The sequence below is a fragment of the Nannobrachium achirus genome (genome assembly GCF_963921795.1).
Source record: "Nannobrachium achirus genome assembly, chromosome: 14".
NCBI classification, from domain to species: Eukaryota; Metazoa; Chordata; class Actinopteri; order Myctophiformes; family Myctophidae; genus Nannobrachium; species Nannobrachium achirus.
In genome coordinates, this window is record NC_137821.1 from 34,264,922 (window position 1) to 34,280,843 (window position 15,922).

The following is a 15,922-nucleotide window of genomic DNA, read 5'->3' on the forward strand; positions in this document are numbered from 1 at the left end:
CATCAAAAGCTTCCATTACATTTGGTAAACCCGGAGTATAGGGGTGGCACGCCACTCAATTTAGAATTGACGGTACATGAAATCAATAAATACCACAATGACTGTGCCATCACAGTACCTTCGGAGTTCTTCCAGCTCCGCCACAACTCCTCCACGGTGATGTGTTGGTCCTCGCGGTGCAGGTTGCTGTGCTTGTTGGTTTGCTGCTGCTTCATGTCTTCTATGATGAACTGGGGAAAAACAAAGGGCATTCAGGGGGATTAGCGAGGATCACACACTTTATCCTCCACACTCACGCAAGTTCATAATCGTCTTTCTGGTGCTTAGTGCGCTGAAAGCCTCAGTGTTCATTTAATTCTGACTGCAGAAATGGATGGTGGAAGTAAGTCAGTAAGTAAGTGGAATGGATACAGTTGAACCCGCGAGGCCCATTTGCTTCCATGTTTGTTTACACTCTCAAGCCCAGGGGGCCGGGCCAAAAGGCAAGGCTCCCCGCAAGATGTGCTCCCCACAAACTAAACACACAGCTTTACCTCCGACTTCAGTAAATAAATACTTAGCAGTCCAATTTTTGTTGAAAACTTCGACTTTTGAAAACTTCGACTGGTCACACGTCGTCTTGACGTGTGACCAGTCTGACCACCTGCTTGTTATTGAGAGAACATCCAATGATCACGCACACGTGCTGATGTATGCATTGCGTCCATATGTACGTGAATAAAAAACGTAAAAATAAAATAAATACAGCTTTAGTCCATGCATGAGGTAAAATTAGAAAATGTGTTTATTTTGTAATTTGCCATTAAGGGCCTGTCAGAGTGAACCAAAGGGCCGTATACGGCCCCCGGGCTGCACAATGCCCAGATCTGCTCAAGCCCACTTTTAGCACCACACTACACCACACTACACCACACTACACCACACCACACCACACCATATAAAAATATCTACATTTTCAATTACACAAAAGTACCCCTATCGGTAAGAAACAAATTGACCCTTTTAACTGTGATTATAACACAATATAAATTTGTATGACAACTATCCTAATTATAATACACTATAATGGATTATAACTGTGATTATAATACACTATAAAGTATTAATGTATGACTATGATAACTATAATACACTATAATAGATTATAATTAAGTGTTTATAACACAATATAATCTATTATCAATAACCATATCCTGGTGGTCTAAATGAAAAGTCATTGAGTGATCAGTCATGTTTGGCCCTGTTTGGCCTAGCTCAGACCTACTCTGTATTGGATACTTTTTAGTACCACGTTTAGTACCACTTTCACACCACTCTACCCAGGTCCTTGTAGTGGGAAACCTGGCACAAGTGGACGGTGTGGAGTGGTGTGGTGTTGGGCCATGTCAGTGGAAAAGGGGCTTCAGAGTGAAATGAACGCTGAGCAAGGGAGATGTAAAGAAGTAATGCATCTCACTGCGCCTCAGTGTGCGTGTGTGTGCGTGCGCATGTGTGTGTGTGTGTGTGTGTGTGTGTGTGTGTGTGTGTGTGTGTGTGTGCATGTGCGTGCGTGTGCGTGTGCGTGTGTGTGTGTGTGTGTGTGTGTGTGCGTGTGCACATGCGTGCATGCGTGCGTGTGTGCAACAGAGAGGGGTGCTGTGAGAACTTGGCCTTGACTAAAGACTAGTTTTTGGATCACTCACACACACATTCTGTTCCCTCTCCTTTCTTCCTTTTTAGGGACTTTGCTGATGGACGGAGAAGGGAGAGAGAGCGAGACAAACAGAGCGAGAGAGGGAGAGACTCACAGAAGAAGCAGCACTTGGACCTGCACGTGTTGTGCGTGTGCATGAGTGTGTGTGTGTGTGTGTGTGTGTGTGTGTGTGTGTGTGTGTGTGTGTGTGTGTGTGTGTGCACGCGTGCGTGCGTGTGTACCAGAGTCACGCACATGGTCATAGACGGACACTAATAAGTTATGTAATAGCAGAGACAAAGCGGCCGTGCATGCGTGTGTGCAGTCCTGACCAATAACCTAAAGGGGTAGACCACCCATTTTCAATGTTGAACTATGTCATTAATATACACCTTAGAGGAGTTGTGAGGAAATAAAAAAAAGGTTCCCCCTCTTCTGTGTTGCCTAGAACTGGAGGATTGATTTTGGGGTTTGTATTGTAAAGTACAACTTGATGACATCACACATTGTACTTTACAATACAAACCCCAAAATCAATCCTCCAGTTCTAGGCAACACAGAAGAGGGGGAACTTTTTCGGGATAATTTGGACCGTCCTGGGTGCCTATCCCGAACTAGTTCGGCTTTTTAATTTTTTTTTTTTTTTCGAGCCGGGCCGCCGGCCGTCATCTGTTTACACGGCCCGCGAGAGCGTCGCGCCGCCGATATTTACCATCCACTCCAATGCAATCCAGGATCTTTAGAGCTCATTTTCTCTGTTCCATGCATATCCATGAGGTGTGCAAGGTTTAATCATGGCTAAATCGCCGAAAATAGGGCTTCTAAAATGCTTGGTAGCCAATAGCTAACTTCAAGCTAACTTCATCCTGTCCCTGTTCATGCAACAAAGGAAAGTGTTCAGGCGCGTCATGGCTGTGCACGGCTTGTGCATATACAACGCTTGTGGATGGTGGATTCTATGGCCATTGGGCGCCCTCTAGTGGTGAAAAGGTGGCAATGAAAGCGTTAATGACATAGTTCAATATTGAAAATGGGTGGTCTTCCCCTTTAACAGGATGTCGTCCTTTGGTGGCGTTGAAGTAAAGGACATGGAACAGAAGGCCAATAGTCTGCCAGCCAACCACTCACTGCACTGCCACATGGCAGGCATCACCAAGGAGACCAGGGAAGGATAACCGCCATGCCTTTCAAAAACACTGCTCTGTTTTGTCTTCTCAGTCCGTCAATGTGTGTGGTCTTGGCCCGCAAACTGTGGAGGTCATTAAAGAAAACACAGTCTAATTTCTAAAGCCGACCTGATTTTGTTACATAATCACCTGAGGTTGCCTGGATACCGTACATACAGTTGCCAATAGGCAACGGACTGCGGCCGTGGCTTATCTATATTTCATTAAAAAGACAATGCAGCAGCTAAGCAACAAAGTAGAAGCGTGTAATGCAACTTGCCCGAAAATTGTTTTAAGTTGCACTTTAGGTAACTTAGGTGAACTTGTGTGAAACTCATTGGCTTTTTACATTAGTGTAATTCCACGTCCTCAAAATACAAATGTACAACAAGTTTAACTCCTACATTGTATTAAGATACTCAACATGCTCACATACAAAATAAGATTCTGAATTCAGCTTTTGCAAACCACTGAGATCCTCGTATTATTATTACATTAGCATGTGAAATAAACAATCAAGCCTGTTAACCATAAAGGTAGCTCTGTGTTTGCCTTGTGGCTTCTGTGGCAAAGAGTTTAGCATGATTAACTATGATAATCGTGGTCAACCTGATTAGCCTATTTAAAAGTAGCTGGAAGCCATGGCAGTCATGGACTTGATAGTATTAAAGTAGGCTATAATGAACAGAAAATACTGTTATAACTAAATGAAAACTCACTCTGATAAAAGAAAACACCTACACACTGTAGCCCCATATTGACCTCACAATACTGGGAAAGAGAAGTCCTTTCACACTGTCCATTCAATATACAATGATACATATTTAAAATGACACACACACACGCGCGCGCGCGCGAACACACAACATGTGTATATTGCTCACACATAGACCGACTCAGTAACAGGCAGAGAATGACACATGCTCATGCTCATCCTCAGACACACACACACACGCGTGCGCACACACACACACACACACACACGCACACTGGTAAACAAAGAAGCATGTTGTTCATCATCTCATGGTAGATTCCAGATATTGGTTTGATGGCTCTTCCCATCATAGCCATTGCCAGGGACGTGCTGGGCCCCTGATTCAGCCCGGGAAAAATAGTTGGAGAGGCCCCCCTTGTATGTCCAAAACCGTTTGTTTTGTATTTATCACTTTAAAAATGATTTAAACTAGTGAAAACAGCCGATCTACAAGCACACAACGCCTCGCGGTGCGAGGCGTTGTGTGCTTGTAGATCTGCTGTTTTCACTGCTTTTGTGCAACGGCCTTGTATGGTGAAGCGGGGCTTTGCTTTGCGAAAGAGATACAAGGTTTCTGCCCGACAGTGCGATTTACTTTGTTGGCCGCCCAGCCCCCAAAATGGAACGAAGGTCGACATTTTATTTTGATTTTTTTCCCAATGGCCAGCACGTCCCTGGCCATTGCACTGGCCTTCCTGGCAACCCACCGTGATAGAGTTTCTCACATACATTTGTCCTCCTCCTCCTCTCTACCTCTCTCTCCTTCTCAGTCTCCATTTATTGTCCATGACGGATTACGTGCCACGCCATCGATCATTTATCCCCTCGTCAACGAGCACCCAGCCGTGTTATTTCTCATTTAAACCACCTCACGCACACATTACCAGGGCACCAACACCAACGTGGCGCCGTGTGTATTAAAACTCATTTCTCACGAACGTGACGGCGCTTGTCAAGTAAAGTCAGTCAGGACAACCTATTACAGAACAGTACCGCTGACAGCTAAGTAATGAATAGAATGTTGAATAATGCCAAGCACACCGACACTGACAGATGTTTATATAACTGAGAAGGAACATTGTTTTTAATGCTGCTGCTATTCTTTTGATTATTCCCCTTTTTCCCTGTCGTAGTTGTAGATTATGTTAATTATTATTATACTATCATCGCTGCTACAATGTCTGGTGAACCAGAACAAACTGTGTAAACTAACTACCACGTAACACTTTATCATTTCATATTTCGTTGTTGTCGGGCGGAATCCTTGGACAGGTATGCCCAAAACCTTCCTTTTTTGGGAATTAGTTTAAAAACTATTTTAAATAGTGAAAATAGACGAGGCGTTGTATGCTTGTAGATCGGCTATTTTCACTACTTTTGCGCAACACTTTTGTACGATGAAGTAGAGCTTTAACCCTATTTGTGCCTATCCCAAACAAGTTCGGGATATTTTCAATCCAATACAATATTTTATTTGCTATTTTACTTACCCTGAGCTGCTTGGGACAACGTGGGTGGTCCTGGCTCGTCCAGCGCTTACCAACGAGAGACGCTAGATGGTCCGACGATTTATTCCATTGAAAATGGTTTAAAATAAAGTTTAGAGCCCCCCAAAAAAACCTCAATCTATACTGTCGGCGGCGCGACGTATTCCAGGGTGCCTATCCCGAACTAGTCCGGGATATTTAATAAAATGAATTATTTAATCGGAGGCCTCAACGAAGCCCCGGTCTAAATTTCCATCCATGCCCGGGGCCGACACTCGGCCATCCACTGGCCGTATTCGCGCAAACGGCCGCATCGCGCCGCCCACTCCAATAATAAGTCACATCTTTAGAGAGGATTTTCTCTGAATTGTGTTCCCAGACCAAAGAGAAAGTTTTTTTGCGACTGAAATAGCTTTAGAATTAGATCGGGCTTCTAAAGGGGTTAGCAGTGAATGGCTAAGTGTAAGCTAACTTCCTCCTCTCGTCATACATAACAGTGGCTGGAGTGAAATCCCAAGGCACTTGGGGCAGTGTCGACGGAAGCTAGAGCGAATGCCTATAGAGATATTTCTGGCACTCTAGCGGCCACTTGTGGCCCGGGGCACTGTATGAGTTAATATACAAAAAAAAACATACACGTTTGAAACTTGGAGATACAAGGTTTCTGCCTGACATTCGTAGAATCAGCCTCAGGTCTTCACGGGATTGATAAGTATAACAGTTTTGGTCATACAAGGATTCCGCGCGACGGCGACGACATGCACCCTGTGGAAGAATCTGCTGTGCCCTGAAAGAGGACCCCTGAGCTGTCCAAAGGCCCTGGCTCTGGTTCCAAGCGCTGGGGTGTGAGTAAAATGCCTGGACCGTCTCTCTCTCTCTCTCTCTGCCCCACAGCCCCTCATGCATGCACCATGGGACTTCAACACAAACACCTCCCGTCACCACACTTTCCCAGCACCCGTCCAGCCCTTCAAGACACCAAACCCATCTATAGATAGAGCCACAAGCGTAATTTGTATAGGGTTGATGGGTTTAATAAACCCAAGGGCCCCCCTACTGGGGACAGTATTATAAATTATTGTCGTTGTCGCGTGAAAACCTTGTTTGTCCAAAACCGTTCGTTTTGCATTTTTCATTTTAAAAATGATTTAAACTAGTGAAAACAGCTGATCTACAAGCACACAACGCCTCGCACCGCGAGGCGTTGTGTGCTTGTAGATCTGCTGTTTTCACTATTTTTGTGCGACAGCCTTGTATGATGAAGCAGGGCTTTGCTTTGCAAAAGAACATACAAATTTGAAACTTGGAGATATGAGGTTTATACCCGACAACGACGATATGTATTTTGTCATTTCCAATATATCAGGGGTCTCTAATCTCCTAATCTATGGGCCCCCCTCACGGCAGTACAGGGCCCTTTTGATCTGAAAACCCATGCAGAATAAGATCAAATTTCGCCCCTGCATAGAGCCTAGACACTCCTTCAGACTGTTCAATCCACACACATACACCCCAACCTAAACACAACACATCTATGCTGTACTGTATATACTGTATGTGTATACCAGCGTTTCTCAAACATTCACATTTCAAGGTCTTCTCTTAACTCTGACAGTGTACATTTGGTTCCATTTCCCCCCCATAGAGGAACCCACAAAGTCCCTGGAATCCACTTTGAGAACCACTGCTGTAAACGGTACATTATTGCCTGCTGAGACATAGGACTGGGGGAGATAAGGACCAACTGAATTATCACAACTAGCCCTTACCCGTTCAAAGATATGAGCTCCAAAATGATGTGCAGTGTGTGGGTTATGGGATGTGCACTGTGCACACAGTATATGAGGGATGGAAAGTAACTTTAACTGGTGCTTGCATGATGTAGGAGCATCAATGTAAGAAACCCGTTTCGTTTAATGGCTACAGAGATACTGTCCCCCCCCCCCCCCCCCAGCCCGCCCGCCCACCCGCCTGCACACACACCCGCCTGCCTGCACACACACACACACACACACAGCTGGTTAAACATGTTGCCTCATGCTAGATGCAGAATAGATTAGCCTCAAGCTAGATGCAGAATAGATAGTAGATACACCATAAAAATGCTAATATACAGCATACGATTTGTGAAAGTGACAAACGGGCTTCACAGTTATGTTAGGTGTGTTCATATGCTAATTGTGATGCGATTTCAGATCAATTGCTCCAGCCACTGAGGAGAAACGCTGTTTCAGACAGACAGACAGACAGACAGACAGACACTCAGACATTCGCAAAATTATAGTATAGATATCTTTGACCAAATACCTCAATATCAATATTGTGACAATATTATCGTATCGTGAGTTGCATCCCTGCAGATACACAGTCAGGAACACACACCTAACACAGGGGCCCTCAAAACCAAGCACGCACGCGCACACACACGCACGCACGCACGCACACACCCACCCACGCACCCACACCCCCACACACCCACACACACACACACACACACACACACACACACACACACACACACACACACACTCAGGCATGCATATCACCCGTGGCTGTGTGTGATGTGGGTCGGGTTCTGACAATTTTCAAAGTGATGTAACTCGATGCTTTGGAGTGTCTCCTTGGCTGACAGACAGCATGCAGCCCAGGAAGCCTGCACCTGCCGTCCCCAGCGAGCAGCTCGCAAACCGCAGCGCAACAAACCCCCTGCCTGCCTGCCTGGCTGACTGGCTGGCAGCACCCAGAATAGTGGATTATAGCAGTTCTCAACATTTGGTGGAAAAAGTACTACATTTTTTACTTGAGAAAAAGTATAAATACTGCAATGTAGAAACACTCTGTTACAAGGAAAAGTCCGGAATCCAAAATGTACTTGAGTAAAAAGTATGAAAGTTTTGGCATCAAAATGTACTTAAAGTTCCAAAAGTAAAAGTACAAAATATTTGAAAATAGCTGATCTACAAGCTCACAGAGCTTATATCTATCTGGGGAACCGAGTCAAACTAAATGCACTGCCTCAACTCCTAAAATTGGGGGGTCCCCAGTTCAAATGATTATTTTGGGGGGGTCACAGCCTGGAAAGGTTGAGAAACACTGGAGTATAGAACAGTATTTTGAATTTTTATATAGGCTATGTTTACCACTCGAGCCCTAAAAAATCACGTGCGTGCGTGCGTGCGTGCGTGTGTGAGTGTGAGTGTGCCTTGCCTGTTCTGGCCTGGCCTGAACAACAGCGCCCCTCCCTTAACATGTGTGGTCATAAAAGGTACTGTAGGCTACATACAGACAGACACGGACGGAGACAGACATACCCACACACACGGCCACGTATAGGAGCGTTGTGACCACCGCTCAAAAAGCCTTGAAAGTTCAACTGTTATGACATGCCCAGAGTAGGGACTACTCTGGGCATGTCATAATAGTTGAACTTTCGGAAATAGGTGAACATTTGTTGTGCATGCGGAACGCAGCGGTTTGTGGGGTGTTGTAAGCTGGAAGATCGGCTATTTTTGGCTCAAAGATTGGTGTAAAGGGAAATAAAGGAGGGAACCAATTATAGATCCCTGGGGGACCCTGGTCAATGAAGCAAATAAGTGATTTTAACTACAGTATTTTCTGGACTATAAGGCGCACCTGACTATAAGGCGCACTGTCAATGAATGGTCTATTTTCAAACTGTTTTCATATATAAGGCGCACCTGACTATAAGGCGCACATAATAGATGCTACCGTTGCGTTATGCATCAAACAGATGGAGCTGTGCTAAAGGGAATGTCAATGTCAATGAATGATCCATATATAAGGCGCACTGGACTATAAGGCGCACTGTAGTTTTTTTTTTGTAGTAGGTAATGTGTAATCTGTAATGTGACCTCTCTCTAAACTCTGGCGTTTTGACATCGTTGCCGTCCACACCCTCCCCCTAACCACCTCGAAAGCAAGTGACGGACAGGCTAGGTGATAAAGCCCGTGGAGGTTGAAGAAATGCCACGGCTATTTTAGAGCTCACCTAACTGTCCTAGCATCCTGCTAGGCATTTCTTAAGGTCTCCGGTTGGACTGATAGAAGAGTATTTTAGATCTGGAGCAGGGGTTTTTCAAACGTTTTGTGTCCAAGGCACACCAAATGGCAAGTCAACATCTCAAGGGACATCTCAATATGTCCCGCGGCAAATTTTGGATTTTATTTTTTACACACCATTATAATGTTCTCAATTTGATCATAACACCCAATTACTGAATGTCAAGTCTCCAGATCGTTTTCAGAATATGTATGACACTTATTTACTACGACACTATGCTATATTAGGAGTGCGACTAGTACAAGTGGTTCTCAAATGTTTTATTTGCTCTAACTCTGAGAGTGTACTAATGGTTCAAATTTGAACACTCTCAGAGTTACAGACCTATTTATGTCTTTCTGATAATATTATTGTCCACTCATTTTGTATTTCTGTGGCAAAAGTAGTAATCTTGACAAAAAAGCCCACCACAAGCCAGCATTGCGATAACCCCTGCGCACCTGTAAACATATCCGTGCAGAACAAATTGCCCCTATAACACTCGTATCACTCTGTAAACATTTATTCCAAACACCGGAACTGGTCTAGAGCGCACACATGTCTTTTTGAGCGGTGGTCACAACGCTCCTATACGTGGCCGTGTGTGTGGGTCTGTCTGTCTGTCTGTCTGTCTGTCTGTCTCCGTGTCCGTAGCCTGCAGTAACCTTTTCTGACCACACATGTTAAGGGAGGGGCGCTGTTGCGCACACACACACACACACACACACACACACACACACACACACACACACACACACACACACACACACACACACACACACACACACACACACACACACACACACACACACACCACCGCTCAGTTCACACGAGTGTGATTTTTCTGTAGCTGGGGAGGTAGCTGAGTAGCCTTGGTCAAGTGTTTTGTTTTGTTTTTCTTCTTTTGTTAACATAAAAGTGGAGAACTGGCTGCCTCCCCAACTGATCAGATGAATGGGAGAGAGGAGAGGGGGACTGTTTTTGAATTCCCCCTGATTAGTTCCTGTGGATCCTGCAGCTGATGTGACTAGCATGTCACCAGCACCTGTGAATGATTCGGCAAGCTGCCCCTGCCTCAATAAATGTTCTCCTGTGTGTGTGTGTGTGTGTGTGTGTGTGTGTGTGTGTGTGTGTGTGTGTGTGCGTGCGTGCGTGCGTGCGTGCGTGCGTGCGTGCGTGCGTGCGTGCGTGCGTGCGTGTGTGCCGATATATGCTCTGTAAACTGAGAGCCGATGTATGTTACGAGTTAAAGAAAATTTCGGTGTTGAATTGAAAGTATGTGGTTTCATGGGGATGACAAGGCAGATCGCTAATGAAATATGAAAAGGGTCATCGCCTTTCCACTTTCTAAATCATTGGTCACAACCGTGTAATTTAAATCACTACCTTAGGCTCAGGGCACAGGCGAGGAAAGTCTCTTCACACAGACTGTGATATATTTCCATTTTATGTCAGGACAGTACAGCTTGCTCAGTAGGCTGACTTACAGGTCGTGGGCTTGAATCTGACCCACGACCTTTCTCACATGACATGGCGTGAGCCCCTGCCGGCTTTGCCTATCCTCCTCCATGTGCGCCTAAGATATCTGAAAAAACTGAAATGCCTTTGAGAAGTCTTGAACAAATGACCATCCGTCAAGAAGCGGGGACACAATAAAACGTTTGTGCTAACAAGAAGGAAGCCACCTCATTTCAGCATGCCTCCTGCTGACAGGGCTTCTAAACTCTGGCTTGTCGTCCAAGCTGTAAATCACTTTGTTTCGCCCCTCAACGTGCACTGCTCTCCACAACAAGAGGTTAAAAAAGAAGCTGGTGTGGTTGTCACTGTGAACCGTATATCTACGCTGTCTTCTAAGCCATTACACAGCCGCCACTTGTCATCTTTACACTATCGATGGCACGATATGACATTTCAGGGCCAATACCAACAATGAATATTTAAACAATACTGATATTTTTGACTATTGTCTAAAGGGCCTTTCACACTGAGCACTACAACTATATAAATATAAAAGTATAGTTTTAAAAATTGTTGGATGTAGGATCCCTACACTCATGTCACGCCATTTAATGCAATGGCGTGGCATTTCATACGGCCAGTATCTATCTATCTAGGTCGTCCTCAGACGAGCCCTCCATCGTTGTTTCCAGTCATCTCGGTTCTCCATACATCTCGCCAGCTCATTGGTGTTCTGTGTCCCTACGTCTTCCTTGAGTACGTCCACGTATGTTTTTGTGGGACGTCCTCGCGACCGGTGCCCAGTATCTACCGAAACTAGGGATCCTCAAAATGTAAACATTAATGTTATTTTCGACTATTATATTGTCTAAAGGGCCATTCACACTGAGCACTATAACTATAACTATAAAAATATCATTTTAAAAATCGTTCTAAGCCGGGGCGCCCGCTGGCCTAGTGGTCCAGGCGCATACCACATAGGCTCTGATGCCTGACGTACTGTAGAAGCAGTATACTGGAGCAAACACGGACTTTTAGAGCCTTTTTTATTTATGAATACAGGGTGCAGGCAAGAGTGACAACGTTTCGATGTCAATACATCTTCGTCAGGTCCAAGTCACTCTTGCCTGCACCCCTGTATTAATAAAAAGGGCTCTAAAAGTCTGTGTTTGCTCCAGTATACTCCTTCTACACATTCAAGTCCTGTTCCTGAGATGCACCGGACCGGCCTGAACTAGGCTAGAGGCGCGATGGATACTCCTCATGCTCTGATGCCTGACCTTTGCTGCGTGTCACTCCCCATCTCTCTCCCCATTTCCTGTCAGTCTACTGTCCTATCAATAAAGGCATAAAAGCCCAAAAACTAATCTAAAAAATAATTAAAACGTTCTAAGCCATCTAGATAGCAGTGTTCACACCAACTATAAAAAAAAAATATATATATATATATATATACAATGTTGAAAGATAAAGTTATAGTTATCTTTATAGTTATAGTGCTCAGTGCAAGCGGCCCTTTAACTCAGGGTGTTAACTTACAGTTAACTTACAGTCTTATGTGACGAGACTGACCACAACTGCAAGAGAGAGAGAGAGAGACAGAGAGAGGCAGAGAGAGAGACAGACATAGAAGGAAACATCAGTGGGAGCTTTGTTATGTGTAGTTGATGCTGACATTGGCTTGTTCATGATCATGGCTTAGAGGGGGGGCAGGGGGGTAGTCAGACCAGATGCCAGCCAGCTCAGCGGACTATAGTGACAGTAACCATGGGATGGCCTTTCGACACTCTCTCGACCCCCAACCTGTGTCTGTGTCTACCAGGAAGACAGAGCTCACCATGGCACCGATATAGATAAGCAGTGTTAACCATGACAGTATCATGTTTCTGACAGGAAACAGCAAAAGGAACAGAACTTCGGTATTTAGACAAAACAATCAAATATTCTTCTTCTTTTATTTGGCAATACTTTATGTTACTGGTTTCCGAAAGAAGAAACTTCAAATGCAAAAAGAAATCAAGGTTTGCTGTTCACTGGGAAACAACATTTCTGTAGTGAGACCTTCCCGAGGTTGTCTTGTTTTCTGTCTTATACTCTGATGCACCGTCATTGTAGGTATGCAAAATTCTTGCTTTTCATTCTCTTCCTTGTCTTATTTCTGGAAAGATTACAACATTATGAAAAGAATTATAATCTTATATATACAATTGAGCAAAAGCCGCATCCCACTTCCAAGCCCATTCACGCCCACTTTGCATCCACTTCAATTCAACTTCAACTCAACGGTAGGGAGTTGGGACGTAGGGAATACCGCCCATAACTCTATCATTGGCCCCCCGTTGCCATGGTGACCGCCATCCATTGGCTCGTATTCCCAGCTATGGGACCGGCGGATCCAATGTCAACCGAGGGGGGCGTAGCCAGAACACACACACACACACACACACACGCACACACACACACACACACACACACACAAATAGCTAATAGTTAGCTCACAACTTTCCACTTTTCTCTTTCACCTCAATCGCAGTAACATCCGTATACACCACTTGGCTAGGACTGATCACGTGGCACACGGAGTTCTTAACCGGAAGTGCGTCCGGCGGTCAAATATGTCCGACCGGAAACGTGCGCTGCGCCACAATAGTTCCGCCACAATAGTTCCCCCCCCAAAACATTTTTTTTTTTATATATATATATATATTTTTTTTTTCAATAAACTTTTTTTTTTTTGAAAAAAATAGTTTTTTAGTAAAGAAGCGGGCGTGGACTCACATTCTCAACATCCGTGTCACACGCGCAACAACAGTCTGAGATAAAGACCTACCGGTACATTCATTGTTCTGACCTACAAATCATTTGCTGATACCAATTTGGTGAGAACAGTGGCAGTCATTTCAGTGACTTCAGTCCTTAAAGCACTCATGATATACTTTGACATTACTGCAAAACATTTTCCAAAGCATATTATAGTTTAAGTATTAGACTTTTTAGGAGGGCATTGGATTCAGTTCATTTGAATATACTCGAAAAATGAGCCTTTCAAATGATTAAGTCATGCTGAAAATAGTCCCTTGCCTTTAAAAGACTAGTTTACAAACAAAAATAAAATGTCCATGACTTATTAACCCGGCTGTATATTATCTAACTATTAATTTTCTGAATGTCTGTCCATCTGTCTGCATGCTGACATCACACATGCTGACATCACTGATACTACACAGTGTCACCACCATGGCAACAGCCGCATGCTGAAACAATGCCCAAATTTGGAGATGAGCATGGTGACATCCACCATGGTAACAGCCGCTTGCTGAAACAATGCCCAAATTTGGAGATGAGCATGGTGACATCACTGATACTCACAGAGTCGCCACCATGGTAACAGCCGCATGCTGAAACAATGCCCAAATTTGGAGATGAGCATGGTGACATCCACCATGGTAACAGCCGCAAGCTGAAACGATGCCCAAATTTGGAGATGATGTCTGTCTGCATGCTGACATCACTGATAAATAACAGTGTCGCCACCATGGTAACAGCCGCATGCTGAAACAATGCCTACATCACAGACAGGTATTGAACAACTGGACGTCAATGGTGACTGTTCTGCCCAACGGGCAATGGTCTGGGTTCTCCCTCATATACTGTGCATACCCCCCCATGACTAGTTGTATATTAGCTATAGTTATATAGCTATATATTTTCTCAGTCATTTCAGTAGTTTTTAAGTGTAAATGTACCCCCAGACCACTGCACTAGATCGGCTTTTCTTCAAGAAACCTCTTCACCAAAAATAAATCATATCCACAAGATCTGTTGTTTTCGTTGCATGTTCACCGCGGAATAGGGAGGCTCGGGTTAACGTGATCAATTTCCTGCCCGTCACTGTATTCTCAGGAGGAAGCCTGAAACTCCTTAAACATGATTGCCAGGCAAAAACAACTGAGGGGATACTGCTGGCGGTAGAGATAGAGGGATGTGTGTCAGAGGCCAGAAACTAGGCCAGGGCCTTCATCTAAAGACACGCATCATGAGCGCGAATTAACACGTATACGAATGGATGTACACGTGCACACACTCACTCGAGCATGCTCTCACACAAATACTGTACTGGTGTTGCCATGTTTGTCTGCTTATTAGAAGCGACTAAATATTGGTGGTTGCTGGTCACGTTTCTAGTGTTGTTTAAACCAGTGGCTTTCAAACGTTTTCATGCCAAGGACCCCCAAATGAATATGTATTTGCCAACCTCTAAAAGTATTTTGTGACCCATATACCAGATTGGTGTAACACATTGGTCGCCATTGACTCCAAAACTTGTCAATTGGTCTTTTCAGTGGTTTTCCCTTCACCCGGGAGAGATGCAACGACTCCAATTCCCATGATGCTTCGGGAAATGACGTCATTATGAAATTCAGAAAAAATAATATATCTCGCATCTCCTGAATCTCCTCACAGATTGCATTTTTGGTCAAAACAAGTCTTTTTCTGCAGACCATAACTAAAGCACAGATGATCGTGGAAAAGACGATAGTCTTCCAGGACCTGGAGCTTCTGTTTACAATGGACACATGGTGCGTTCAAGTTCACAGCGAAAATAAGGTAAAAACGCTGAGAAAACCCTGGCAGAGGCTACTGAAGTAAGTAATTAATACCTTACCTGGCAGGCAGTGTTAAAAAGTTAAAGGTGATACACCATGAAAATTCACTTTTCCTATTTTAAAACCTTTTCACCTTCTATCCTCACAAAGTCCCATTTCAGACCGTTGTGTCTTTCTCTGGTTTTGGGAAGGTGGAGGTTAAAAGCATCCCACGGGTTCTCAAAACAGGCTGTCCAGATTTGCTGCCGTTTGTGTGACGTCATCTGGCGCAGTTCAGGCCAAAGGTGGCACTGCAGCTGAAAATGCTCTGAGAGCCATTCAAAAATGAGAGGCTCTCTATTCAGGAGTGGTAATTTAGCCTCAAACCTTTTGAAAAACGTTTTTGGGACATAAACAATATGACATAAATACTTTTTAAATGCATGGTGTATCACCTTTAAGACATTATATATTCAAAATGTTTCACTTTTTTTCCAAGATTCTTTTTTTGAAAATAGCAAATCTACAAGCTTGTAAATCGGCTATTTTCAAATATACGATGCTCATGTGCCCTAAAGTCTCATAGACCCAGTTGCTTGTTTCTCTCGCCAAGATCCGGCGACACTCGTGTACATCCCTCCGTGTGCATTCTGTGCACAAACACTGACACACATATTTCCCTAATCCAGCCCATGCAGGGCTCAGTTCCAACATCCCGGCCTTAGGGAGTCTTAAACAG

General features: G+C 44.3%; 1 protein-coding gene across 1 annotated transcript in view; it reads right to left on the reverse strand.

The window, feature by feature from the left end:
• Positions 1-15,922, reverse strand: part of stim2b (stromal interaction molecule 2b) — a gene marked incomplete at both ends in the record, with an annotated part of 81,062 nt that overhangs the window by 20,029 nt on the left and 45,111 nt on the right. Inside the window, one exon of the mRNA XM_080741536.1 lies at positions 119-230. Within this exon, the coding sequence (XP_080597662.1) occupies positions 119-230 (112 nt within the window). The remainder of the gene's footprint in view (positions 1-118; positions 231-15,922) is intronic.